Source organism: Phyllobates terribilis, unplaced genomic scaffold (genome assembly GCF_046119375.1).
Source record: "Phyllobates terribilis strain yellow unplaced genomic scaffold, ASM4611937v1 Scaffold_3__8_contigs__length_932513732, whole genome shotgun sequence".
Lineage (NCBI taxonomy): Eukaryota > Metazoa > Chordata > Amphibia > Anura > Dendrobatidae > Phyllobates > Phyllobates terribilis.
Genome location: NW_027362763.1, coordinates 744,961,969 through 744,988,046, shown reverse-complemented (window position 1 = coordinate 744,988,046; position 26,078 = coordinate 744,961,969). Strand labels below are relative to the sequence as shown.

The 26,078-nt window shown below is 42.6% G+C and overlaps 1 protein-coding gene across 1 annotated transcript in view; it reads left to right on the top strand.

Moving 5' to 3' along the window:
- Positions 1–26,078, top strand: part of SPRED2 (sprouty related EVH1 domain containing 2) — a 94,708-nt gene that overhangs the window by 17,128 nt on the left and 51,502 nt on the right. The window contains exon 2 of the mRNA XM_073672172.1: positions 25,820–25,994. Coding sequence (XP_073528273.1) covers positions 25,820–25,994 — 175 coding nt within the window. The remainder of the gene's footprint in view (positions 1–25,819; positions 25,995–26,078) is intronic.

The window sequence follows — 26,078 nt, the reverse complement described above, 5'->3', positions numbered from 1 at the left end:
AGCAGCGCTCCTGAATAACAATTTCACAATCTCATTCACACTGCATCTTTTAATTCCTAAATTGGCACGCTACAGATGTCACCTGGGATTTCACCTTTTGGTAATCCACTATTTCCACTCCAAAATCAGGAGCGTTTTTCTTTACAGATGTGGATTCTGCAGAGTATTCCCTACACTTAGGCCGGTTTCACATCAACAATTTTTTTTTTTTTTTAAATGAGCGCTATCCATTATTTTGGTGCAGAGATTATAGACCAATTGCAATAAATATGTTGTCTTTTTTTTTTAATTAAAAAAAAAAAAAAAGTTAACCACTTTCATCCATGTTATGAATGAAACGCAAACAAAAGTATGAGAAAGAAAAAGGAGGCGTGAAACCGTCTGCGTTCACATGTTCTAGTCAATTGGAGTTCCCGTCCTCCGCGCTGGAGTTTTCCAAAGTTTGTACCTTGATACTCTGTGACGTTTATACGCAAAACTGCAGCTGCAATGTGTGAACATAGCTTGAAGGTGGAAACCTACAGCATCTGAACGTGGCCTTCGTCAGAGGTTTTAGGTTGCAGTTTTGTTGAGTTTAGTCATCCTTGTCTTTTTTCGTGGTGCTGCACTCCACACGACCGCGGCAATCGTTTGTCATTTCTACCCTTCCTCCTCCACTGACCTGTATTGACTCTTCACATTATTGCTCGGCTTCCCCTATTTATAGTGAAATGCTCATAGCAGCCCGCTGTCCTCACCGCTATTTATACGAACAGTCTGGATCTTTCATAATTACAGGTTGGATACATACAGAAGCCTCGCTTTCACATGTGTTTGCTCAGTTTATTCCCCCCCCCGGGCCTCTCTTCACTGATTTCCACACCTACTATCACCTTCTGACAAGTTTCTTCAAGTTGTGGCTCATAGGAAACACAATCCCCCGGATTTCTGTAGCTTTTTCTAAAATCACAGTGGAAGCGTGGTGCAATTGTACAGTGCCGGTCAGGGGAAGACCTGATGCTGCGGTCTAATACTGGCTGTGCACACCCCGGGGCACGGTGATCATAGCAAAACGGAGATTTTCTCCTGGTAGGTTATTTCTGGATTTCATAAAAGCATCCCGTTACGGTGTGTAAAGCCCTAAATGAGAGTCTGCACATGGCTGAAGTTTCACAGACCCCCTCTTTCATTTCCCTCTTTATAAGAGTTGTCCCATAAACTACATTTATTGCCTATCGTGTGCATACGTGATCGACAGATGATTCGTGGGGGTCCGACCGCTGGGACCCTCTCCGATCACAAGAACGTCCCCTGCTTAATTGAAGCAGTAGTGACCGCTCCCGATCAGCTCTTTATAGGACCAGTGCTGCCACATTTGCTCTATGGCTCTCACTTAATTCACATAAGGGACTCTGATTATCCTGTTTTTGTAATTGGTCAGGGACCTAGCGGATGTCCCCCTCACTCCCACTCCAATGGATATTTATTAATCTTGACAATAGCTGATAAATATTGTTTAGAGCCTTGTGCCCACATAGCATAAATGCTGCATCTTTTTGTGCTGAAAATCCGCCGCGTGAAAATCTTCACGAGCCTATCCCTCTATGTAGTAGGTGTAATAATAATATTAGCAAATACCTCCAATCAGAAATGTAGTATACCGTAGTTCTCCTGATTTGTTATGTCACTTACCCCATGTGCAGGGCATTGCAGTAGCTTGGATATCCATGGTTAAGACCACTTTTATATAGTGACAGTTTGCTGTTAGTGGTCATAACCATGGATACCTAAGCTACTGCAATGCCCTGCACATGGGGTAAGTGACAGTGAATAATTGGTAGTGCTGCGTTTTTTTCCGCAACATGTGCACAGCACATGCGGATTATCATTGGGGAACATGGCAGGCCTTCTACCATGCTTTTTTTTAAGCGTTTCTGCAGTGTTTTTGCTGTTGCGGAAATGCTTAAAAAAAAAAACGCATCGTGGGCACACAGCCTTAATGAAAAAAAAAGTTTGGCCGTGTTTACCCATTCAAGAAATGTCACATGCAAATCCATTGTTCGTTTTTTTTCTGCAGAAATTTGATGTTGATACTCAGAATGTTTGGGGTGTTTGTTCCCGCGGACCCTAATGAGTAATTTAATGGGACTAGACCACGGCTTTTCGATGTAATTCCTCCTAAGTAATAAGCTACAGCAGATATTACAGTCCACAGCGTGAATCCGCTGGATGTATGTGCTGCCTGAAACTCTTGCACTGGATACAGAAAGTCCGCAGATTTGATGAGGTTTTAGGCATGACGATTCTGCTGAAATCCTCATCAAATACTGTGTGAACATGTCATTAGTGGCAATTTTTTTTTGTTCAGTAATCTAGAATCTTTTATATATGGCCCCTGTCAATTGTATTTGATGCCAGGTGCATATGCTTTGCGAGTGACATATTTATCGGCAAGTTGTGGATTGCTAAAGCTGTCTCTTGGCCTTGTTGCTCTAGTAATACGATGACCGCAATCAAAGGGTCAAAATGCTCAATGAAGCAAGGTCTTATCCCAATTTTTAAGAGATTAGTGGAAAATCCTTCAGTGTTCTGATATTAGCAAAGGCCCCCAAAACATTACACTAAAGTTGTCCAAACCTGCTAATATCGGCTGGATCTGTTTACAACGTAATGAGTATGGGGGCAAAGAAGAATCCTGTATGTTGGTTTGTCCAAGTGTTGCTGTATATGGGGGGAATCTGGACTGATGGCTGTTGGCCGAACGATGGCCAAGAGCTATCCAATGTGCATGTGAGCCTTAAAGGGAATCTGTCAGTAAGATCAACCCTTTTAAGCCGGCTATATGGGCATGCAGGTCATAGGAAGCTGACTAGAATGATATCTGCCATCCGATGTTTTATTCCAAAGAAATTCACATTTTTTTAATATGTAAATTATCTTTTAAGATCTATAGACCAGACGTAGATCTCCCCGAGAATCTGCATGCACTGCTTATTTTAAATGAAAGGGTGTGAGACATGTAATGACTGACAGTCTGCTCTCCTGATCTACATGTCTCACACTGGTAATATCCTCTTTCATTTACAATGAGCCCTGGAGGCAGATTCTCGGGGAGATACACACGTGGTCAAAATTTATGGTACCCCCTGTTTAATGAACGAAAAACCCACAATGATCACAGAAATAACTTGAATCTGACTAATTTAATAATAAATGAAAAATCTTTGAAAATGAACAAATGAAAGTCAGACATTGCTTTTCAACCCTGCTTCCACAGAATTAAAAAAAAAAAAAAACTAAACTCATGAAATAGGTCTGGACAGAAATGATGGTTCTTCTTCTTAACTTAATATTTTGTTGAACAACCTTTTGAGGCAATCACTACAATCAAACGATTCCTGTAACTGTCAATGAGACTTCTGCACCTCTCGACAGGTATTTTGGCCCACTCCTCGTGAGCAAACTGCTCCAGTTGTCTCTTGTTTGAAGGTTGCCTTTTCCAGACGGCATGTTTCAGCTCTTTCCAAAGATGCTCAATAGGATTTAGGTCAGGGCTCATAGAAGGCCACTTCAGAATAGTCCAATGTTTTCCTCTTAGCCATTCTTGGGTGTTTTTAGCTGTGTGTTTTGGGTCATTATCCTGTTGCAAGACCCATGACCTGCGATTGAGACCAAGCTTTCTGACACTGGGCAGCATATTTCTCTCTAGAATCCCTTGATAGTCTTGAGATTTCATGGTACCCTGCACAGATTCAAGACACCCTGTGCCAGATGCAGCAAAGCAGCCCCAGAACATAACAGAGCCTCCTCCATGTTTCACAGTAGGGACAGTGTTCTTTTCTTGATGTGCTTAATTTTTCCACCTGTGAACATAGAGCTGACGTGCCTTGTCAAAAACTTCCATTTTTATCTCGTATGTCCATAGGACATTCTCCCAGAAGCTTTGTGGCTTGTCAACATGTAGTTTGGCAAATTCCAGTCTGGCTTTTTTATGATTTTGTTTTTCAACAATGGTGTTCTCCGTGGTAGTCTCCCATGAAGTCCACTTTGGATCAAACAACGACGGATGGTCCGATCTGACATTGATGTTCCTTAAGCTTGAAGTTCACCTTAGATCTCTTTAGAAGTTATCCTGGGCTCTTTTGTTACCATTCGTAATATCTTTGATTTGTAGTCAATTTTCCTCCTGTGGCCACGTCCAGGGAGGTTGGCTACAGTCCCATGGATCTTAAATTTCTGAATAATATGTGCAGCTGTAGTCACAGGAACATCAAGCTGCTTGGAGATGGTCTTATAACCTTTACCTTTAACATGCTTGTCTATAATTTTCTTTCTAATCTCCTGAGACAATTCTTTCCTTTGCTTCCTCTGGTCCATGTTGAGTGTGGTACACACCATGTCACTAAACAGCACAGTGAGTATCTGTAGCCCTATATACAGGCCCACTGACTGATTACAAGATTGTAGACACCTGTGATGCTAATTAGTGGACACAACTTGATTTAACATGTCCCTTTTATCACATTATTTTCAGGGGTACCATCATTTCTGTCCAGGCCTATTCCATGAGTTTAATTTTTTTTAATTCTGTGGAAGCAGGGTTGAGAAGCAATGTCTGACTTTCATTTTCATAGATTTTTAATTAATTACTTTTGTCAGATTCAAGTTATTTCTGAGACCACTGTGGGAATTTTCTTTCTTTCATTAAACAAGGGGTACCAACAATTTTAACCACGTGTGTATATGTTCGACCCATAGATCTTTAAGGTAATGTGGAATTCTTTGGAATAAGACATCGGATCGCAGATATCAAAATAGAATTTTATTCTGCTTCCTATGACCTACATCCCATATAGACGGCTTAGAAGGTTTGACCCTACTGACCGATTGATAGCTATTTCTGCACGGGTTATCTTTAAGTCGAGGTGCTAGGAGGTTTACACTTTTCCTTTGTGGGAGAAGTAGATTGCAACTCTTAGGTTCACATACACGACATAAGCCCTCTGTAGGCACACACTCTGTGCCCATCGTCCCCCTTTTTTTTTTTTTGCCTTCATATTCTGGCTTGCGCCCATCTGTATGTAGCTCTCTATAGGAGCCCTAACTTATTATGAACCTCTCTATTCCCAGAAAAGTACCAGTTTGGGTGTTTGTGTATCATTGTGCCGAGTTTTAAATAGAATACTAATTCAATTTGTATCCGGCTGTGCTTCCGGGCGTTGTGTTCTTTTGTCATTCTTGAATTATCTGCTGATATCTAAAAATTTATGTGAATGGCCACCGGATGGAAAGCTTCAGTCTTGATGATATACAATCAGGTGAAAGAAATGATTGGAGTACAAAAGGGGGAAAGCGTCTGCCTGCGGCGTTCTGGGTCATGCCTCAGTGTAGTAATTGCTTACAGTCTTCAATGCACTATATGGTCACAGTCTGGAAGCAGTAGACTCCTTACCTCCAGCTGAAAGGCGATCCTTACAAGAAAATCCTTCATCTGTTTTCACTGTGCTGCTTTATTCATTTACAGATCAATTTTCTTATGGATGTGCACCATGTTAATTTTTGGGTCCATATAACTCTTTATAGCTATCAGAACTATGAATTTTTGGCAAATGACTAATTTTACTGGAAGAAGCCGCAACTAGCCAGAGGCGTTATCCACTACTTGGGACAACCTTTCCTTAAGTTCTCTAGTCTTCTATGTGAACTAAAAAACATATACTCCTGTTCTGCCTTGGTGCTGTTCCAGAGATGTTGCCTCCAGGTTTCCTGGCCTTCGCGTGTCGCAGCCCTCGTAGCATTAGAGTGTCACACAAGCGCCGGAGGACCTAGCGCAGGCATCGCTGGAATGGCGCAGGTGACAAAAAGGTGTATATGTTGTTAGTTGCTCTTTAAAGTCTCTTCCTTGACATGCTTAAAGGGGGGGTTGTCTCAAGGTGTCTGATGAAAATGCAAATTTAACAATTTACTTATTACTCTCTACAGAACAAAACGTTGTCTGTGATTTTTTTTTTACATTTTATTTTATTGTGAAGTTTGCCAGATTGCTGGAGTGCACTGTTGGCTCCTGATCCTGCCACCTTCAGTGTCCCTGCGCTCCCCCGATGCAGCAGAGGCTAAGCTGCTTTTGCTAGCGGCATCGGAGAGTGCACAGTGCGGGACAGCAGCGCAACGATGCCACTGGTGCAAACTCTCAATCAAGCAGGAGTGCGCTGGCCCCCAGCAAGAAAAAAGCCAGGAGGCAGGGGAGCTATGCGCTCCTGCAGAAATCCTAATAAGATACATAGAGATGTATTGAAATAATGTAATTTTTTTTATTAATCATTACAGCATGGGTTATAAGTGTCTGATTGCTGGGACAACCATCAGTCCAAAAAACGGGGATCCTGTGTCTACCACTTGAATGGAGCAGTGATAATTTTATGCAATGCTGCTCTACTTATAATCTGTGACTGGCAAAGATAGCCGAGTGCTGAATTATGGGAAGATTGGACCCCCATGTTTTGTTTTGTGGGGGTCTTAGTTAAACCATGGGGGCTCCGGGGTTGGTTGCATACAGTAGTACAATGACTAAAATGTGTAAAACTAGACTGAAGTCTGAAGGTAGGAAATCTGTAAAGTATAGACACAGACTTTATAAAGTGGCTGAATTCTGCGTGGTAAGCAATTGTTTGTGCTCCGTACGTTAATGACATCTGTGCGGAATTACATCTACTTAAAGAAAACTCCGTCATTTTGCAGAGTATTTAATTTCTGCCAGAGGTCAGCTCTAATCTCGCAGACTCCGTAATTAAAGTGGTACACGAAAAACACAGGAAATGAAATCACTTAAAATACCCAGCAATTTTTTTTTTTTTTAAGTTTTTCCTCCCCTCCGGGATCACATATAATTATCTTGTGATCGATAGATAAGCCTTATTGCTTCCTGACAGACTTTGTCCTGCTGAAATGCAGGATGCTGTGTTAAGCATGGCGACAATAATCAGAGGAATGTGCTCCGGCTGGGTTTAGTCTCTTTGCTTAGTCTGGATTCACATTAACCAATTTTTTTGGCCTTTGATGGAAATTGCAGCAGATCTACATTGAATGCAATTGTTTTTTTTATTTAGGATAGGTTTTCTTAAACTATAGCAACAGAATATGCTGGTGTTAATGTTTTCTATTCTTAGTTGGGATGCACCAATTACTATAGACTTTAGGAGTAAGTTAGCGTGCAATAGAAATAGAAAAATAAAAAGGTGCCTATAGAAAAAATCTGAAATCTTTGCTTCCAGTAATTTGCTTGGCTGTGCCAGTAAGACTATGTTCAAACACATGTTTTTTTCTGCTGCTAACTTTTCTCAGGCAGGAAAACAGCTGCGTTAAAAACGCAGGTTTTGTTGTGGTTTTTTGACCACCCATTACTTCCTATGGGAGAAAAAAACGCTGCAAAAACGCTGAAAGAAGTGACATGCTTTATTTTCCAAATACGCAAGCAAGGCAGAAAATACCCAGCAATCAAAAAGCATGTATGAAGAAAGAATTCTGGTTTCTCATACACTTTGCTGGTACTGCAAGACACAGCTAAAAATTTGCATAAAAATCTGCGGCAAAATACGCAGCAAAACACAACATGTGTGAACATAGCCTAAAGGTAATGACTGCGGATTGCCTAATCCTGACTGTGTGCAATGTGCACACGGTCTGGATTCCCCTGTATTTCCAGTCCAATCAGTCATTTGACTGCTAGTATGTCACATCCGGTCAAATGCCAACTAGTTTCTTATCTCAGGGATTTTACTGAGGGAAGAGGATGAGGAGCCAGTCAGCATATGAGCACATGCAATTCACATACTTGCCATCATCAGGTTGCTAACTGTCCTGAAATTCCTGGACAGTCTATAAAAATAAGGCACTTTTTTGCCCCGGACCATAAAAAAAAATTATATATATATATATATATATATATATATATATATATATATATATATATATATATATATATATATATATATATATATATATATATATATATATATATATATAATATTGAAATGTCTATGATTTTTTTTTTTTTTTTTTTTTTTTGAAGCTGGAGAAATTTGTATAGATTTTCATAACTAAAGTCCAAACAATAGCCGGCATTCACATCTTCTTGAAAGAATTGCTTTATTGATCCTGTAGTATAAAAGGCTCAAAAAATGGTTGAACTCAACAGCACAAAAATTAAAAAGGCAAAAAAATATCCGCTGCGCTCCCAGGCAACATGTTTCAGACCTGCATGGTCCTTTGTCAAGCCTTACTGGAGTATCTCGCTGTGCACCCGGACAAGTGAGCTGATTGCTCTCTTTTATAATCTTAATGATTTATTATGGTCATCTAATGTGTCTAAAAAAAAAAAAAAAAAAAGTTGTATGATTTTTTTTTTTGTTTTTTTTTTTTTGAGATGCTGTCCAGAAAAAAATAATAAAGTTAGCAACCCTTGCCGTCATAAGACCCCGTTTGCTCCAGCTCCAAAAATGGAGGGGAATCCTGCTATTGCACACTGTCTCAATGTAGCAATCTTCAGTTATACAAAACGACTGGGTAAAAGAAGTAATTAAATGGATTTTCGGGCTCAACATAGATTTCAGCTGTTGTTTTTGTCTTCTCTGTGCAGAATTCGTATGTGTATATGGACCATCGACATCTGGAATTGCTCACTGACTTTTATAGGAGAGTGTTGTGGGTATGCTCTCTGTAGAGGTTATTGTGCAGGCAGAAGGGGGAGGAAGTCAGCCATGCCATTGCCTATTATGAATGGTGAATCCTGTTAACACCTATATGTACAGTAGATATCTGTTATTGTAATCCTGTCTGTGATGATAATGAGGCTGCTGAAAAATTGATTTCTACAGAACAGGAAGTGTCAGTTTACTATGATGTTCAGTGGCCAAAGTGAAAACTGCAACACTTCAGGACTTTTTGTAAAACAAAACAAAAAACCTAAAACTTGATTTAACCAACAGCTAATTTTCTGTTGGCACATTCCCTTTTAAAGGTGTTGTCCAGGCTTTGGTCACAAGTATGCAGTCACTCAATGTGACTGCAAACTTGTGAATCCTCACAGCACGCATTGTGAGCACACTCAGGATACACCAGTGCCAGAAGCAGGCGGACGCGTGACCACAAATATAAGATTTGCGTACTTCCAGCCACATTCCAACTAGACGTGTCCCACCTCACTCAGTTCACTTGTACAGTATTGAGCGAGGCCGCGCATGTCTAGTTGGCACGTGACTGCATGTAAGCAAATCGCGTACTTGTGGTCATGCACCCGCCCTCTGACAATCCGCACTGTGAGGATTCACAAGTCTGCAGTTTTCTCCAAGCCTTTTTAAGGGTCCTACTAATCAATTTGACATCTCTAATGGTCTGCTTACAAAATGTGCAAAAACTCACAGATGAACAGCCTGTACAGACTAAAGATTGCCCACCTGAAATTCTGTATTTGGGGGAAAAAAAAATCCTGAGTATGCAGTTGTCCGTGGTTTCTAAAACTTGCTGAATTTTACTTGGGCTATCACCTGCTGCAGTATATTCTCTCACAATATCTGCATGCAGGGGCGAATTCACACACAGATTTGTTCATTTGAAGGCTTGTAGAAATCCACGTACTTGCCTTCAAAATGGCAACATTTAGGCTGCATGCCCACTATGAGTTTTTCAAGCGTTTTTGCTGCGGTATTTCCGCAGCGAAAATGCTTAAAAAACGCTTGGTAATACGTGCCCCATGGTCCCCAATGATGATCCGCATGTGCTGTGCACATGCTGCGGAAATTTCCGCTGCGGATTATCTGCATCGTGGGCACTTAGCCTTAGGTTTATGGAACTGATTTACAGTTGCAGATATTTCTGCACCAAATCTGCTGTATATGAAATTATTTCTAGGGTATGTCCACACAGGATGCAAATAGAGCGGCAGCATATCAATGATCAAATCTGCGTGAGGTTCATGGGAATTTGTTGATCTGCCCCTTGTGAACATGAGCTTAGATTTCAACACAAGACCACCTCCATCTTTTGCAGACCTGCACTAGCTGCTGGATGCCAATGTTCTTACAAATTTTCACAGAATTGAGATTTTCAGGACTTGATCAGTCCCGTTTTCTTGAGCATCAGTCACGATGTCGAGGCCCAGTTTTAAGTGAGGTCTTTTGCGGGCATCTCCAGATATTCCCAGTGTGGTGCAGTTATATGATGAGACTGAATTAAGTTCTTGGTAAGCTTGACATTGCAGGAATTCTCTGCGCTCTCAGACAGAAGCATACTCATTATATGTTCCTAATAATATATACATCTAATTTGTGCCACCCCCCCGATAGCGGGTGTTCAGATAATGTCCAGTCTGTATTTACTGAAGTCTTGTGTAATCCACATATTTCTGAGTTTAATGTATTATATAAACCGTTTATTATGTTTCTCCAGAAAATACAAATGTTCCACTAGACCAAAACAGACCACTAGGCCTCAACCATCCTGCTGTGCAACCCGGATCCGGTGGTGGTATTCAGTCCTGTATGGACTCTTCTTCGGGCTCATGGCATCTTCTTCTAGGCATCATCATGATGTTCCCACACATTCTAGTCCTCACTCAATGTCATTAGAATGTGGGTCAGCGCCAAAAATGTCATGAGTTGGAGAAGACACCGGACAGAAAGAGGCCGCAGAAGACCACCAGAATTTTTTGTGATATGCACAAAGCAATTTGAGCAAATTCATTTTTTTTTTTCTGTAAAATTAGAGGTAGTTTTAATTTGTTTCAAACCGACATGCTTTTCTCAAGATCTGACCACTATTACTTCAGCGATCACAAGAACAGGTATCCAAAAGTCCCCTGCGACTGGACCGGTGGTGTTCATGTGCATCATCGCTTCAGGATTCGCACAGATGGGAACGCATGCACACAACCACAGTGGGACTTTGGACCCCCATTGTCATGATCGGTGATGGTCCCAGTGGTCAGACCCTTACCGAATCATGACATATCCTGGGGATTGGTGATAAATGTGGTTTATAGGGACCTCTTTAAGTTGACCATAGCCTTTACTAGCTGGCTTCTAGTAAAGACTACCAGAAATGGGAATGGTGCCTTCATAAAGGCAAAAGCCCAGTTATGAGCATCATTTTTTTTTTCCCTCACAGTTTAGGTAAATGTTAGTAATAATGATTAATATGTACATATGATTAATTTTCAGAAAAATTGTGGTAGTACATGGTCTCTGTTGAAGTGAGTGGACGACCATGTAGTATATGATGGTGCTGAGGCTTTTTTGATGTTGATGGACCCTAATGGGGTCTATGGCCATGGGACGTCCTAATGTGCAGTGGCATTTAGCTGAGAACAGAGGTAATCTCTGCCTCTAACGTGAAGGTCCAGAGTAGATTCTTCTGCCCTTCATAATTGATTCCAATGGTCCAAAGGTTTATTAGAATTGCTTAAAAACTTGGTCGTTAGTTGCAATCATAACGTTAATGGTTAAACAGGATTCATGGTGTGCAGCAAGGGGAGAAGTAATTGTAGCAATCTTTAATATGATAGGAAGAATTTTCCTTGGGCAGTTTTATGATTCAGCCTGGGCTGATTGTGAAGGAGGCGACTTACTGCACATGGCAGAGGAAGTCTCTGTATCCGCCAAATGGCAAAACCCTCTCCTTGGGAGAATGGTGAGAGGGGATGTAAAATAATAGTGTACATTTCATTTTTTTCAGTATTTAAAGGGGTTGTCCTGCAATAAAAAAAAAAATTGCACTTAAAGGGGATAGTCAAGACTAAAATATTGGTAACTAATCCTTAGGATCAGGTTGGTGATGGTACGACTGCTTAGCTGATATCTGGAGCCTGGCTACTAGTTCTTTGCCAGACCACTGCAGCTCTGTACACGGTGTAGTGGTCGTTCTCCGGTACTGCAGTTCAGATCGCATTCCCTTCACTAAGCACCAATTTACAGTACCTGAGAGCGGCCATTATACAACATGCAGAGCAGTATTTCACTGGTTCTGTACACTGAACTTCTGGCGGCTGTCCTGTCTTCGTTCCGGACAACACTTTTTAGATTGAATTATGCAATTCTCTACAGATCTGAAAGGTGACCCTATCTGCAACTTCAGACCTCTTGAAGCTCATCAAGAGAATTCCAAGAGTGTGCAAAGCAGTCATCAAAGCAAAAGGTGGCTACTTTGAAGAACCTAGAATATAAGACATATTTTCAGTTGTTTCACACATTTTTGTTAAATATATAATTCCACATGTGTTAATTCATAGTTTTGATGCCTTCAGTGTGAATGTACAATTTTCATAGTCATGAAAATACAGAAATTTCTTTAAATGAGAAGGTGTGTCCAAACTTTTGGTCTGTACTGTACACTGCTCAAAAAAATAAAGGGAACACTCAAATAACACATCCTAGATCTGAATGAATGAAATATTCTCATTGAATACTTTGTTCTGTACAAAGTTGAATGTGCTGACAACAAAATCACACAAAAATCATTGGAAATCAATGGAGGCCTGGATTTGGAGTCACCCACAAAATTAACGTGGAAAAACACACTACAGGCTGATCCAACTTTGATGTAAAGTCCTTAAAACAAGTCAAAATGAGGCTCAGTATTGTGTGTGGCCTCCACGTGCCTGTATGACCTCCCTACAACGCCTGGGCATGCTCCTGATGAGGTTGTGGATGGTCTCCTGTGGGATCTCCTCCCTGACCTGGACTAAAGCATCCGCCAACTCCTGGACAGTCTATGGTGCAACGTGACGTTGGTGGATGGAGCCAGACATGACGTCCCAGATGTGCTCAGTCGGATTCAGGTCTGGGGAACGGGCGGGCCAGTCCATAGCTTCAATGCCTTCATCTTGCAGGAACTACTGACACACTCCAGCCACATGTGGTCTGGCATTGTCCTGCATTAGGAGGAACCCAGGGCCAACCGCACCAGCATATGGTCTCACAAGGGGTCTGAGGATCTCATCTCGGTACCTAATGGCAGTCAGGCTACCTCTGGCGAGCACATGGAGGGCTGTGCAGCCCTCCAAAGAAATGCAACCCCACTCCATTACTGACCCACTGCCAAACCGGTCATGCTGAAGGATGTTGCAGGCAGCAGATCGCTCTCCACGGCGTCTCCAGACTCTGCTACATCTGTCACATGTGCTCAGTGTGAACCTGCTTACATCTGTGAAGAGCACAGGGCACCAGTGGCGACTTTGCCAATCCTGGTGTTCTGTGGCAAATGCAAAGCGTCCTGCACGGGGTTGGGCTGTGAGCATAACCCGCATCTGTGGACGTCGGGCTCTCATACCACCCTCATGTATTCGGTTTCTAACCGTTTGTGCAGACACATGCACATTTGTGGCCTGCTGGAGGTCATTTTGCAGGGCTCTGGCAGTGTTCCTCCTTTCACAAAGGCGGAGGTAGCGGTCCTGCTGCTGGGTTGTTGCCCTCCTACAGCCCCCTCCACGTCTCCTGGTGTACTGGCCTATCTCCTGGTAGCGCCTCCAGCCTCTGGACACTACGCTGACAGACACAGCAAACCTTCTTGCCACAGCTCGCATTGATGTGCCATCCTGGATGAGCTGCACTACCTGAGCAACTTCTGTGGGTTGTAGACTCCGTCTCATGCTACCACGAATGTGAAAGCACAAGCAACATTCAAAAGTGACCAAAACATCAGCCAGAAAGCATTGGTACTGAGATGTGGTCTGTGGTCCCCACCTGCAGAACCACTCCTTTATTGAGTGTGTCTTGATAATTGCCAATAATTTCCATCTATTGTCTATTCCATTTGCACAAGAGCATGTGAAATTGATTGTCAATCAGTGTTGCTTCCTAAGTGGACAGTTTGAATTCACAGAAGTTTGATTTACTTGGAGTTATATTCTGTTGTTGTAGTGTTCCCTTTATTTTTTTGAGCAGTGTAGTAGCAAGTTGAAAAACAAAACTTAAGCACATTTAGTGATTTGTGTTCAACCTGGACAACCCCTTTAAAGTGGACCAGATTTTTCAATACATTATTAAATAGATCTTAGACCTGATGAGACTTGTGTACTTACTGTGAAAATTCAGGTCAGAATGGCTGAATAATCCAGATATTAAAATGAGTCTAACTGTAGAATAAATTGGCTCATGAGTCCAAGTGTATTCAGTCTCCAGCCACCCAGCCTGACTGACAGCTGCAGCTTGTACTGAGCAGTGTGAGATCTCAGCAGGAGGAGGGACACTGAGGAGTTGTGGGCAACGACTTTAATAAAGCACTATACAGCACTTCTCTTTTTTTTTTTTTTTTTTTTTTTTTTTTTTAAGTATATACACCATCATCATCAGGACCAACATCTACTTGGTAATGGATGCAGTTTTCATTGTGAAATCTGGAGACATCTGTTATTAAGAAACTTGGAAAGGTATATGTTCATTGACACAAAATGTTGGTTGCTGGAAGCCAAGGCTGGCTACCAATCGTGCAATTTGGCTATAGTCATTTTTATACTACTGCTGAGACCTGAAATTTCTTAATGCTGGCAAAAAATGTCAGGTTGGTTGCCCGTTTGAAGTGATGGGATTTTGACGTTCTGGATTGCCCATGTGAAGTGCTTTTGTATCTGCGACTCCTCTCTGGGTCATATGAGATCAATGGGGGTCATATAGAATCACTTTATTTGTAAACCCCTTTGGGGTCTGGGGTTTGTTTCAGTGTCTAAATGTGGAAGCGTTGTCACGTCAGCGTGATCAGATTTCCATGAAATTCTGCAGCTAATTACAATATTTCTATTTTATTTATTTTTGTGTTTTTATCCCAAAAGCAAAAAAAATAGTTTAGTTCAGAAATCCAGGGCATGTGTTTTTGATTAAGAATCCCCTAAAGATATGTCTTTTGAAGTGAGGAAATGTAGGGGCAGCATGATTATTATTGCATATGGTGTACAACTTTGAGAGCAGATGAAGCTCCGCTCCTCTAACTTAAATGCCTCAAAACCTGCTTTCTTAGCATGGAAAATGCGGACGGTCACAGGAGTAGGGATAAAACTTTACCAGCTTTATTTTACGTAGTGGCGGATACGCTTGTGTTTTTTTTTTTTATGTAACAATTGGCACATGTAATAAAGAAAATAGTTGAAGGATTTTTCTGGGATTTTAAATTTATTACCTATTTTTGGGATTCGCTGTAAATATGTGATCATGGGGAATCCAGGGGTTTTGCCTTTCATACTGCAAACCCAACCTAGCTGCAGTATGGACGTCAGTGAAGGAGGTGGGGTACTGTATTGTGTACGGCTGCTTTTCGTTTTTTTTATTTTTACCGTGCTGCCCTATTCTTTAAAGGGAACCGGTCACTAGGATTGGGAGCTACTAAACCTCCTTTTCAAAAATTGGCTACTAAAATGGGAATTGAAGAAGTATTAATTACCCCCTAGTGACTCCGGCGGCATTTGAGGCTGATGAAGCAGAGCACCATCCCCTTGCTTCACTGCACATGCGCCCAATGGCGCTGGCCGAGAGTCCCTGACTTATCGAGCTTTTATACCAACTTTTACTTCTTTTGATAATGGTGAGACCATAACACAGAAGTTTACATCCTACTTTCTCGTCTATAGCTATGTTCGACAATCTACTGATGGGTCTGAGCTTACTTGATGTGGGGGTGGCAGGAATCGAATTGTGATATGTTGGGTCAATCTTAGTGTGTAGCTGGCGGCCAGTGGTTCCCATCCCCCCTTTTGGTTGTATTACAGCTGGCGGCACAACACTGGTTATTACTTGGATCATTTCCCCAGGGCACATAATTGCACCATGGGAGAGGCACAAAACACAGGTGGTAGAGAGTTTTGTGAAATTGCCTATTATTAAGGCTCCCATAAGACATTGCAGACGCAGGGTGGCGGTTTTTTTCCTCTGTTCCATGGCGCCTTTTGCCTCATTGTAGTCTTGTTTTTCATTAAGCAGCAACAAGCTGTTAGGATGAAACCAGCCTAACATTTAATTTGTAACCCACCCAAAAGTGATAAAAATAAGCTTCCAGCTCTTCCTGTTTTTATAGCTTGCCTATTTCCTCCACATTACGTCTTTTTATCAGTATTGCTGCTTCTTGTAGACAATAAGCACATGAGAAATCCTTCCGGCCAATGTTGTTCTTTAAATATCTCCTCTTGAACCTGCGGCTGAAACATCCCTTGGTCCTCTGTCGCCCAGATAACGCCGTACATCAGAGAATGGCTCGAAAACTGACCACGGTCCAGTGGCGGCTTTGTTGCGTTGTATTGAGGATAAACCACCTGGATCGGCATCTCCGCAGTCACATACTTGACAAAGACGGAAAGGTGACTTGTGTAGTTAAGTCACATAAATGTAAAGGGTTCCTTAGAATGTGTAAGAAAATCTTGTCACTGAGGGTCACCTCTATGGATTGTTGTACAAGGTCCACACATTCAGCAATGCTATGGGCCACAAGAGTTGAACCTCCGAAACGCAGCGCCTGTTTACACCAGCTGATAATTGGGAATGGTCGTTCTTGTAAATGACGGTCATCAGGGTGTGTACAGTTGTGATTGCAATTTTGAATAAGAGATAAGGAGTTAAAGGGGTTATCCCATCTGGGACATGTATGGCAAATCCACAGAATCTCATGTCTGAGATCCAAACCTATCTCCAAAAAGAGTCTCATCTTGCACAACCAGGAATGAAGAGGTGGCTGCGCATGTGCAACACAAAAACACTAAGCATTTCTGTGGGGGGAAGGGGGGCACTTATATCCTGGTTATGTGCAAGAGCGTCCACAATGCTGCATGTGGATATTCTGATCTAATTCTGGAAACGCCACAGGTCGAGGCTAAGAGGCAGCTTGCACTGCTGTCCGCCCTGTCTTACTGAATGCTGAGCAGCTGTTGTGACCTGATGATAGCTTGTCTGTACATAGTACAAGTTACCTTCAGGTTACAACAGCCACAAAAGCAAAATTGTAGTTAGATTGTTACATCCAGAACATAGACAGGTACAATCTGCCTAAGACTTGGCTGTCACTATGGGCATCTTTTCTCCTTTTTCCTACAGTTTCAGGCCCAGATTATGATATTTTTTGTACTAGGTTTCTTAATGCATTTATTGGGGTCTAAGGGGGGTAACATCTCTTTTGTAGAAAGTGACATGCCAGTGTAAGTCAAGCAATCGTAAAAGTCAGTATCAACTTTAACAAGATTTGCCACATGACTTGGGCTGAAGCCAAACCAGATACTGTGTTTTGGGGTGTTTGCCCCTCCTCAGTGCAAAGCAAGAAATCTGATTTGACTGTATGAGTCCTCATACTAGAGTCTGAGGGGTAAATTTACATATTTATTACATTCATAAATTTGCTATCCTGATTTTATTCATACTGGTTTGATAATTTACATTTAGAACAGGATCTAAGACTGGCCCATCATATAACTGATCCAAAAAGAACCAGGTGAACCCTTGTTTACTTATAAAGGAATAGAGTAGCCCTTTCTGTCAATAGTGACTTAAGCTTTGATAGGACAGTAACATACTGCCCCAATGCAAATGTGAACAGAGGCGTAAAAGGCGTGTCCAATAATTTTTATTTTTTTTTGCTTCCCCATTGTGCTGCCTGATTCTTTCTGGCTTCCTCTGATGACTGGTGGCATCATGTGACTGCTGCAGGCAATCAGTGGCTGTTGTTGCAACTGACTGATCATCCAATTTGTATGAAGGCCTCCCAACTCTACCCTAAAAAAAGGGAGAGATAGGCATGTTGACATCCAACTGACCAATCATTATTGATATAAGGGGCAGTAAGCTGCTGTCAAAAGTGTCAGGCAGCGACTTGCTCCCCTTTCTTCCTACAAAACATGCACGCTTGCCAGAGCCAATAGTGTACATGTATTGGGGATCGGGACAGTTCACAACCGATCGATTGTAAAGTCTACATGCATTTAATGCATACATGTCAAACTCTGGCCCGCAGGGTGATTATATTTGGCCCCCGACACCAGTGCCACCACCTCCATGTGGGGCCCATTATTCTGTATGGAGGACTATGTGTGGGGCCCATTATTCTGTATGGAGGACTATGTGTGGGGCCCATTATTCTGTATGGAGGACTATGTGTGGGGCCCATTATTCTGTATGGAGGACTATGTGTGGGGCCCATTATTCTGTATGGAGGACTATGTGTGGGGCCCATTATTCTGTATGGAGGACTATGTGTGGGGCCCATTATTCTGTATGGAGGACTATGTGTGGGGCCCATTATTCTGTATGGAGGACTATGTGTGGGGCCCATTATTCTGTATGGAGGACTATGTGTGGGGCCCATTATTCTGTATGGAGGACTATGTGTGGGGCCCATTATTCTGTATGGAGGACTGTGTGTGGGGCCCATTATTCTGTATGGAGGACTGTGTGTGGGGCCCATTATTCTGTATGGAGGACTGTGTGTGGGGCCCATTATTCTGTATGGAGGACTGTGTGTGGGGCCCATTATTCTGTATGGAGGACTGTGTGTGGGGCCCATTATTCTGTATGGAGGACTGTGTGTGGGGCCCATTATTCTGTATGGAGGACTGTGTGTGGGGCCCATTATTCTGTATGGAGGACTGTGTGTGGGGCCCATCATTTTGTATACTGGTTGACCCATGATTTTGGCCCACGATTTTAGTGTTTGAGTTAGACGTCCCTAATCTAATGGGTATGGCCAGCCTTATACACTTCGTTTGGAGGGTTGTACACCTTGTTCCATAGAGGAAGTGTGTCCCTTATAGATCTGTTCACACAGGATCCTTCGTAGAAGGATGCAGCTTTTTTCTTTTGAATCCTTTGTGGTCACTGTAGCGCCATAGACCGACGGTGACCATGTCTATCCACATAGGAGCACATAATCCAGGCTGGTGATGAATCATTCACATGCCACTCTTTGTTGCTTGAGGATGTAGAATTGCACTGAGGAAGGAAGCTATATTCTCAAAGACAGGTTTTATGATGGCTGTTACAATCCTGCTGTAACCTCGGTCACGTCTCCTGCTGTGAAATCCGTCCTAGTGACACTACTGCTACCACAATTCTCACTGGATACTGTTGGTTTTCATGGGGTTGGCCTCCCTATAGATATTAATAGTTGCTCCATTGGTTACTCTTTCTGGAATGTTATGTATATCCTAAAAGCCTCTTCCCCCTCTACCATTTTTTTTATAATTTTTGGGTCTTTTGTATTCACTTTTCAAAACACCATTATCTTCATAATCCCGCTAATCCTCCGGATTTATTGCCATATCTCTGTAGCAAGCCTCTCCGTGCAGCCTGACATGCAAGAACCTGAACACCCGCCATTAGGCAGCTTTTATAGACTCGTATGCTTACTATATGTTTCAATGTTTCACCTTTGTGATGAAATTTTCATTGTTACCCCCACCCCTACTTCTCTTAAAAGAAAAAAAAAAAAAACACCTGTAAAAATCGCTGTCAAAAGTATATATAAACTGTACTACATAGAGCAAAAAATTCAACCTGCCAAGTAAAAATTACAAAATACAGTCAAAATGCTACTATATAAGGCTATTCAGCACTAATGTACACTGCTCAAAAAAATAAAGGGAACACTCAAATAACACATCCTAGATCTGAATGAATGAAATATTCTCAGTGAATACTTTGTTCTGTACAAAGTTGAATGTGCTGACAACAAAATCACACAAAAATCATCAATGGAAATCAAATTTACTAACCAATGGAGGCCTGGATTTGGAGTCATCCCCAAAAATAAAGTGGAAAAACACACTACAGGCTGATCCAACTTTGATGTAATGTCCTTAAAACAAGTCAAAATGAGGCTCAGTCTTGTGTGTGGCCTCCACGTGCCTGTATGACCTCCCTACAACGCCTGGGCATGCTCCTGATGAGGTTGCGGATGGTCTCCTGTGGGATCTCCTCCAGGATGGCACATCAGTGCGAGCTGTGGCAAGAAGTTTTGCTGTGTCTGTCAGCGTACTGTCCAGAGGCTGGAGGCGCTACCAGGAGACAGGCCAGTACACAAGGAGACGTGGAGACGTAGGAGGGCAACAACCCAGCAGCAGGACCGCTACCTCCGCCTTTGTGCAAGGAGGAGCACTGCCAGAGCCCTGCAAAATGACCTCCAGCAGGCCACAAATGTGCATGTGTGTGCACAAACGGTTAGAAACCGACTCCATGAGGGCCCGATGTCCACAGATGGGGGTTGTGCTCACAGCCCAACACCGTGCAGGACGCTTGGCATTTTCCACAGAGCACCAGGATTGGCAAATTCGCCACTGGCGCCCTGTGCTCTTCACAGATGAAAGCAGGTTCACACTGAGCACATGTGACAGATGTGGCAGAGTCGTGGAGAGCGATCTGCAGCCTGCAACATCCTTCAGCATGACCGGTTTCGCAGTGGGTCAGTAATGGTGTGGGGTGGCATTTCTTTGGAGGGCCGCACAGCCCTCCATGTGCTCGCCAGAGGTAGCCTGACTGCCATAAGGTACTAAGATGAGATCCTCAGACCCCTTGTGAGACCATATGCTGGTGTGGTTGGCCCTGGGTTCCTCCTAATGCAGGACAGTGCCAGACCTCATGTGGCTGGAGTGTGTCAGCAGTTCCTGCAAGATGAAGGCATTGAAGCTATGGACTGGCCCACTGTTCCCCAGACCTGAATCCGATTGAGCACATCTGGGACATCATGTCTCGCTCCATCCACCAACGTCACGTTGCACCACAGACTGTCCAGGAGTTGGCGGATACTTTAGTTCAGGTCTGGGAGGAGATCCCACAGGAGACCATCCGCAACCTCATCAGGAGCATGCCCAGGCATTGTAGGGAGGTCATCCAGGCACGTGGAGGCCACACACAATACTGAGCCTCATTTTGACTTGTTTTAAGGACATTACATCAAAGTTGGATCAGCCTGTAGTGTGTTTTTCCACTTTAATTTTGGGGGTGACTCCAAATCCAGGCTCCATTGGTTAATAAATTTTGATTTCCAGTGATTATTTTTGTGTGATTTTGTTGTCAGCACATTCAACTTTGTACAGAACAAAGTATTCAATGAGAATATTTCATTCATTCAGATCTAGGATGTGTTATTTGAGTGTTCCCTTTATTTTTTTGAGCAGTGTGTGTGTGCATATATACTGTATATCAGTACATGCCATGAATATCTAAAAGGTGCGATTCCAACATCTGGGACTTACACTGATGTCAAGATTAGGGTCCCTTCTTGCTGCTGTGAATGGATAAGTGCACAACTTTCTCCATTAATTTCCATTGGAGTTTTGTAAATAGTTGCTCAAGCGTGTCCGTCTGGATCTTTTTGGAACTCTGAATTCATTGGCGAGCAAATGATGGGACCCTGTTGAGCCATAATTTCCAAGAGAGACCATCCCTTTAAACTCCATTTACATGGTGCAATGGATCAGCAGATTGAACGTCTGTTCTCAATCTTTGAAGCTTGTTTGTTGTTGTTTGCGGGATAGAAATAATCCCATCCCCTTGTGCTGCTGACAATAATGTAACTGTATGGAAGGACCGATCATAAGTATGAGCCCCCCTCCCCTTCTGAACATTGCCAAGTAAAAGTATGCGAACGCTGATTGTCTCTCATTATGGGCAAGTACTAAAGAAACTTTACTGAATTCAACAGTATTATGATATCTGCTTTCCTTTTTAATTGGAGGAGTCTTCCTCGTCCGCCGTCGTCTTCTTCTTTTCGTCCTACACTTTAACAGTCCCGCTGGTAGACCATCCTCGGTGGTTCACTGAACTACACCCTGACCTTTCTCTCCGTGCTGTAAACATGGCTGTCTTTCTACTTTTTAATGTCTAAACATGTCTGTCCTTTCAGCTCTGACAGGTAGCTTTTTTTTTATGCGGCTAATCCTTCTAGACAGGTTATTTTAACCCTTACCCTGACAGAATAGACCTTGTGTGTTCTGTATTTGTGGCTTAACATAGGAACTTAGAAACACAGCCAACACCTGCCCGGTATGGTGCGGTCTCTGCTTCACAGTTTGCTCCTTACGCTGAAGAGGTATGGTCGGATGTCTGGATGCGGTAAAGGGGATTTCCACTTCTATAAAACTGATTATCCTTAGGATAGGCCATCAACATCAGATGAGTAGGGGTAAAACTTTAGGCACCATGGGCGATCAGTTGTTTTAACCCCTTGACATACATGTATATCAGTGTCAGATTGCACGTGTTGCGTTTGCTCCTTATAGGGCAGGTGCCATCTGTAATATACAGCCGACACCTGTGACTAACAGCAGAGATTGGAGCTAGCTCCGACCGCTGCTGTTTATCCTTTTAGATGCCCATTTCAATCACTGTCAAGAGAGTTTGTGCTTCAGTTGCCAGTCCATGCATCAAAGTTTAGAATTTTTTTTATAGATATATATCTTCAGTACCAGTGAAAAGTGTGGTCACACTTGTTCATGGAGTGTTTTTTTTGTTTTGTTTTTATTGGAATGTGCACATTGTAGATTCAGACCTAAGGCAGCAAAACCTCAAGGAAACTATGGTTAAAGAAACACCTGTGAAATAAAGCCAAATTTGTTAAATCTTAAATCTCTCAAAGTATCCACTTTCCTTTTTATACTGATCACTTTACACACCCTTGGGATTCTCTCAAATAGTCACCTGGAATGGCTTCCAGCAGCCCTCAAGGTTTTCCCAGTGGTGCTGAATACTTGTTGGCTGCTTTGCCTTCTCTCTGGGGTCCAACTCATTCGTAACCATCTCAGGTGGGTTGGGGTTATGTGATTGTGGAGTCCATGTGAAGGAGATGGCCTCCATCCCTCTCCTTGATCACATAGCCCTTACACAACCTGGAGGTGTTTTGGATCATTGTCCTGTTGCAACACAAATGATGGTCCCACTAATTGCAAACTAGATGGGATGTCCTCATTGCAGAATGCTGGGTTGACCATGCTGGGTTAGTGTGCCTTCAATTTTGAATAAAATCAACAGTGTTGGCAGCAGAGATCCCTCACACCATCATATCTCCTCCTCCATGTTTGACAGTCGACACTACACATAGATACAATTCTCATAAAACATTGGCAATTGTTACCAACAATCTCAAATTTTGACTCCCTCACCACAGTACAGATTTCCATTCATCTAATGCCCAGTTCTTATTTTGGTCTTCCCAAGTAATTCTCTTCTTGTTTTCTGTCCTCAGTCTTGGTTTCTTTGCCGTAGTTTGACCATAAAGGCCTGCTTCGGTGGTTGATGTTGAGATGTGTCTGCTACTTTGTCTGTGCATCATTTATGAAGGTTATCTGAGGTGCTGTCAAATTGCAATTCCTGAGGCTGGTAACTCTGATGAACTTCTCTGCAGCAGGAGTAATTCTTGGTCTTCTTTTCTTGGGGTGGTCATAATAAGAGCCCGTTTCATTATAGTGATTGATGGCTTTCATGACTTCACTTGGGGTACCTTCAAGGCTCTAGCTAGCAATTTCCCAGATTTGACAGAATTTCATCTTTTAAAGTGTTGGAAGGCTGTCATTTATCTTAGCTGAGTGGTTCTTATGATATGTTATGGCTTGGAACATTTGTGAATTAGGGCTCAGGGCTATATGGAACTATGTGCCAACACTGCATCTGCCTGATGGTTACAAACCTCTTCTGAAGGCTGGTGAATCTACAAATTACTGAGGCATACATGTTCATCCGGAAGCTATTCCTGGTGACTGAACTGGACTGATGAAGCTGCTTAAGAGAATGCCATGGGGATGTAAAGGTATCAGCAAGGTAAAATGAGGGGACTTTGGGGAATCAAAAGCTTAACGCCTAAAGAAACATTTGACTTTCTTTCCTTTTAGATTCCAAAGTTTAGAAAGTTGCACACATTCCCAAGGGATATTTGCAATATTGCAGCACAATTGCTCTGGATGATACTGTGCACTGGCCGTGTTTGCATGGCAGGTCCCTGCTGCCTCCATGCTTCTCATATTGTGCAGTAATCTGCATCCTCTTCAGAGGCTACAGCCTGTATTCTGCTGCTGGACCGGGACCAGTTTAAATGACTGTAATTTTGCCACATAATTGTCCTAATTGTAAATCTTATATCGCCATGGCCCTTTTATGCTCGGGGTTTGCACTCACTTTGTGTTTGTCTACAGAAGTTGGAAGAGATTTCTCTAATGATCCGTGAGCGACTAAAGCGTTTTGCATACTGGTCAGTGGAGCAGTGACGGAGTCGGACCCCATGTTTCTTCCCTATGGGGAGGCTTCATGGTCTGCTCTGCACACATTGGCCCTCATTACACAGTCTGTATGTTCCTTGCAGCTCTTTACCGCTATCGGGCCGGGTGACATTTCTGAGGACGCCTTCGGCAATGTTGTTGAGCAGCTGCTTTTACAAAACACTTTTAGTTTTTGTAATCCTTAATTTCCTGCCGCTCTCAATGGGGGAGTGTCTGTGTTGTGTACAGGAAAAAAAAAAAACTCCTTTTGTGTGTACAGGGTGCGGAAATATAGTGGCAAACACTTTATAGGGGACTGGCCCGTAAAAGTAGTCATGCTAGATTTCGTGACGAAACTTGGTATATGTTCACGTGGAGGTTTTGGGGTTTATTCTTCTGTGGATTTTAAAGCTGATTATTCTCCAAACTCCTCCTGAAAAGTTGTTTCAGATACTTTGAAAATGTTTTTTATTCATTTCAATGGGAAAACATTACTATGTTGCACATGGTTATTTGTCACCTTTCCCCCATAAAATCACAACACAGTGCATGTTCTTGAATGGTAGGGCTTGGATGTGCTTTAAAATACAAAAGTAACATACTCTTTCCTGCGCAAACCGCACTGACTCTGTAAGCAAGTCTGCTCCATTCATAAGTGAGGACTGCTGCAGGCTGTGATTAGCTGCAGCGGTCAGGTGACTAGAAGGCATCAGCCAAACATCTGGTTTTTCTTTGAGTCTTTGCTCAGTTTCTCTGTTTCCATTTGGTTCTGGCCTGTGTACAACGCTGTGCTCGGGATTGTATTCTCTAAGCTCCATCTTGCTGCAAGTGGCTCTGATATTCAGATCAAGTCTATGGGTGCGTGTGAAACATCGGACTGCACTCTCATGTCTACCGAGTGCAGTCCAACTTCCGCCGACACAGACAATGGAGAAGATGGAGAAATTAAGTCCTCCGTCTTCTCTACACCTGGGCTGCGTTCTCTCATGCGAGATAATCGGATCAAGCTAACAGCGTTTGATCCGAGTGTCATTAGCATAATCGGCCCGATTCTTTCGCATGAGAGAACATACACCAGTGTGACCCCGGCCTTAGGCTATTTTCCCACAATGAGCTCTTGGTGAGTTTTTGCAGATTTTCTGCACCCATTAAGTAAAATAGGACACTTGAATTCTTTCAAAAATGCATGACATAAAAAAAAAAAAAACTCACCAAAAAAAACGCTTTGTGGGAACGTAGTCTAACAAGTGGCAACTGTGCAAACACTGGTAGCACTTGGGGTACTTTTGAAGAGTTTGAATACAAACTATGCAATTTGGATATTTGATATCCATTACATATATTCATTTTTATGATGCAGTAGAGCACATCGGTGACTTTGGAAAATCGGGCACATGTCTGCGTTAATTTGCACGTTTCGTTGATTTCAATGGCTGCTGGGTTCCCCTGCCAATAACAGATGATTACATGGGATACCCCGCACCCTAAAAGTTTGGGATGAGTTTGTCCGTCCCTATAATTCACAGTTGTTCTACATTGTCCGCGCTGGGGACTGTGATTATTTTTACCTATTCACATCCGTATACATTGTATCTGCCGCTTCCGTTACTAATTTTGTATTTTTTCCCTCTTTCACAGTGACAACTACATAGTGCGTGTGAAGGCTGTGGTTATGAGCAGAGATGACTCTAGCGGGGGTTGGTTACCACATGAAGGCGGCGGAATTAGTCGGGTTGGAGTCTCAAAAGTGTACCCAGAAGGCACCGGAAGAAGTGACTTTCTTATTCATGGGGAACGAATAAAAGATAAACTGGTAATGGAAACTTTTTTATGTTTCTTGTGACCTCTTCCCATCCAGATATGGCCTTTATACATAGGACTGCTGCTTTCACCAAAT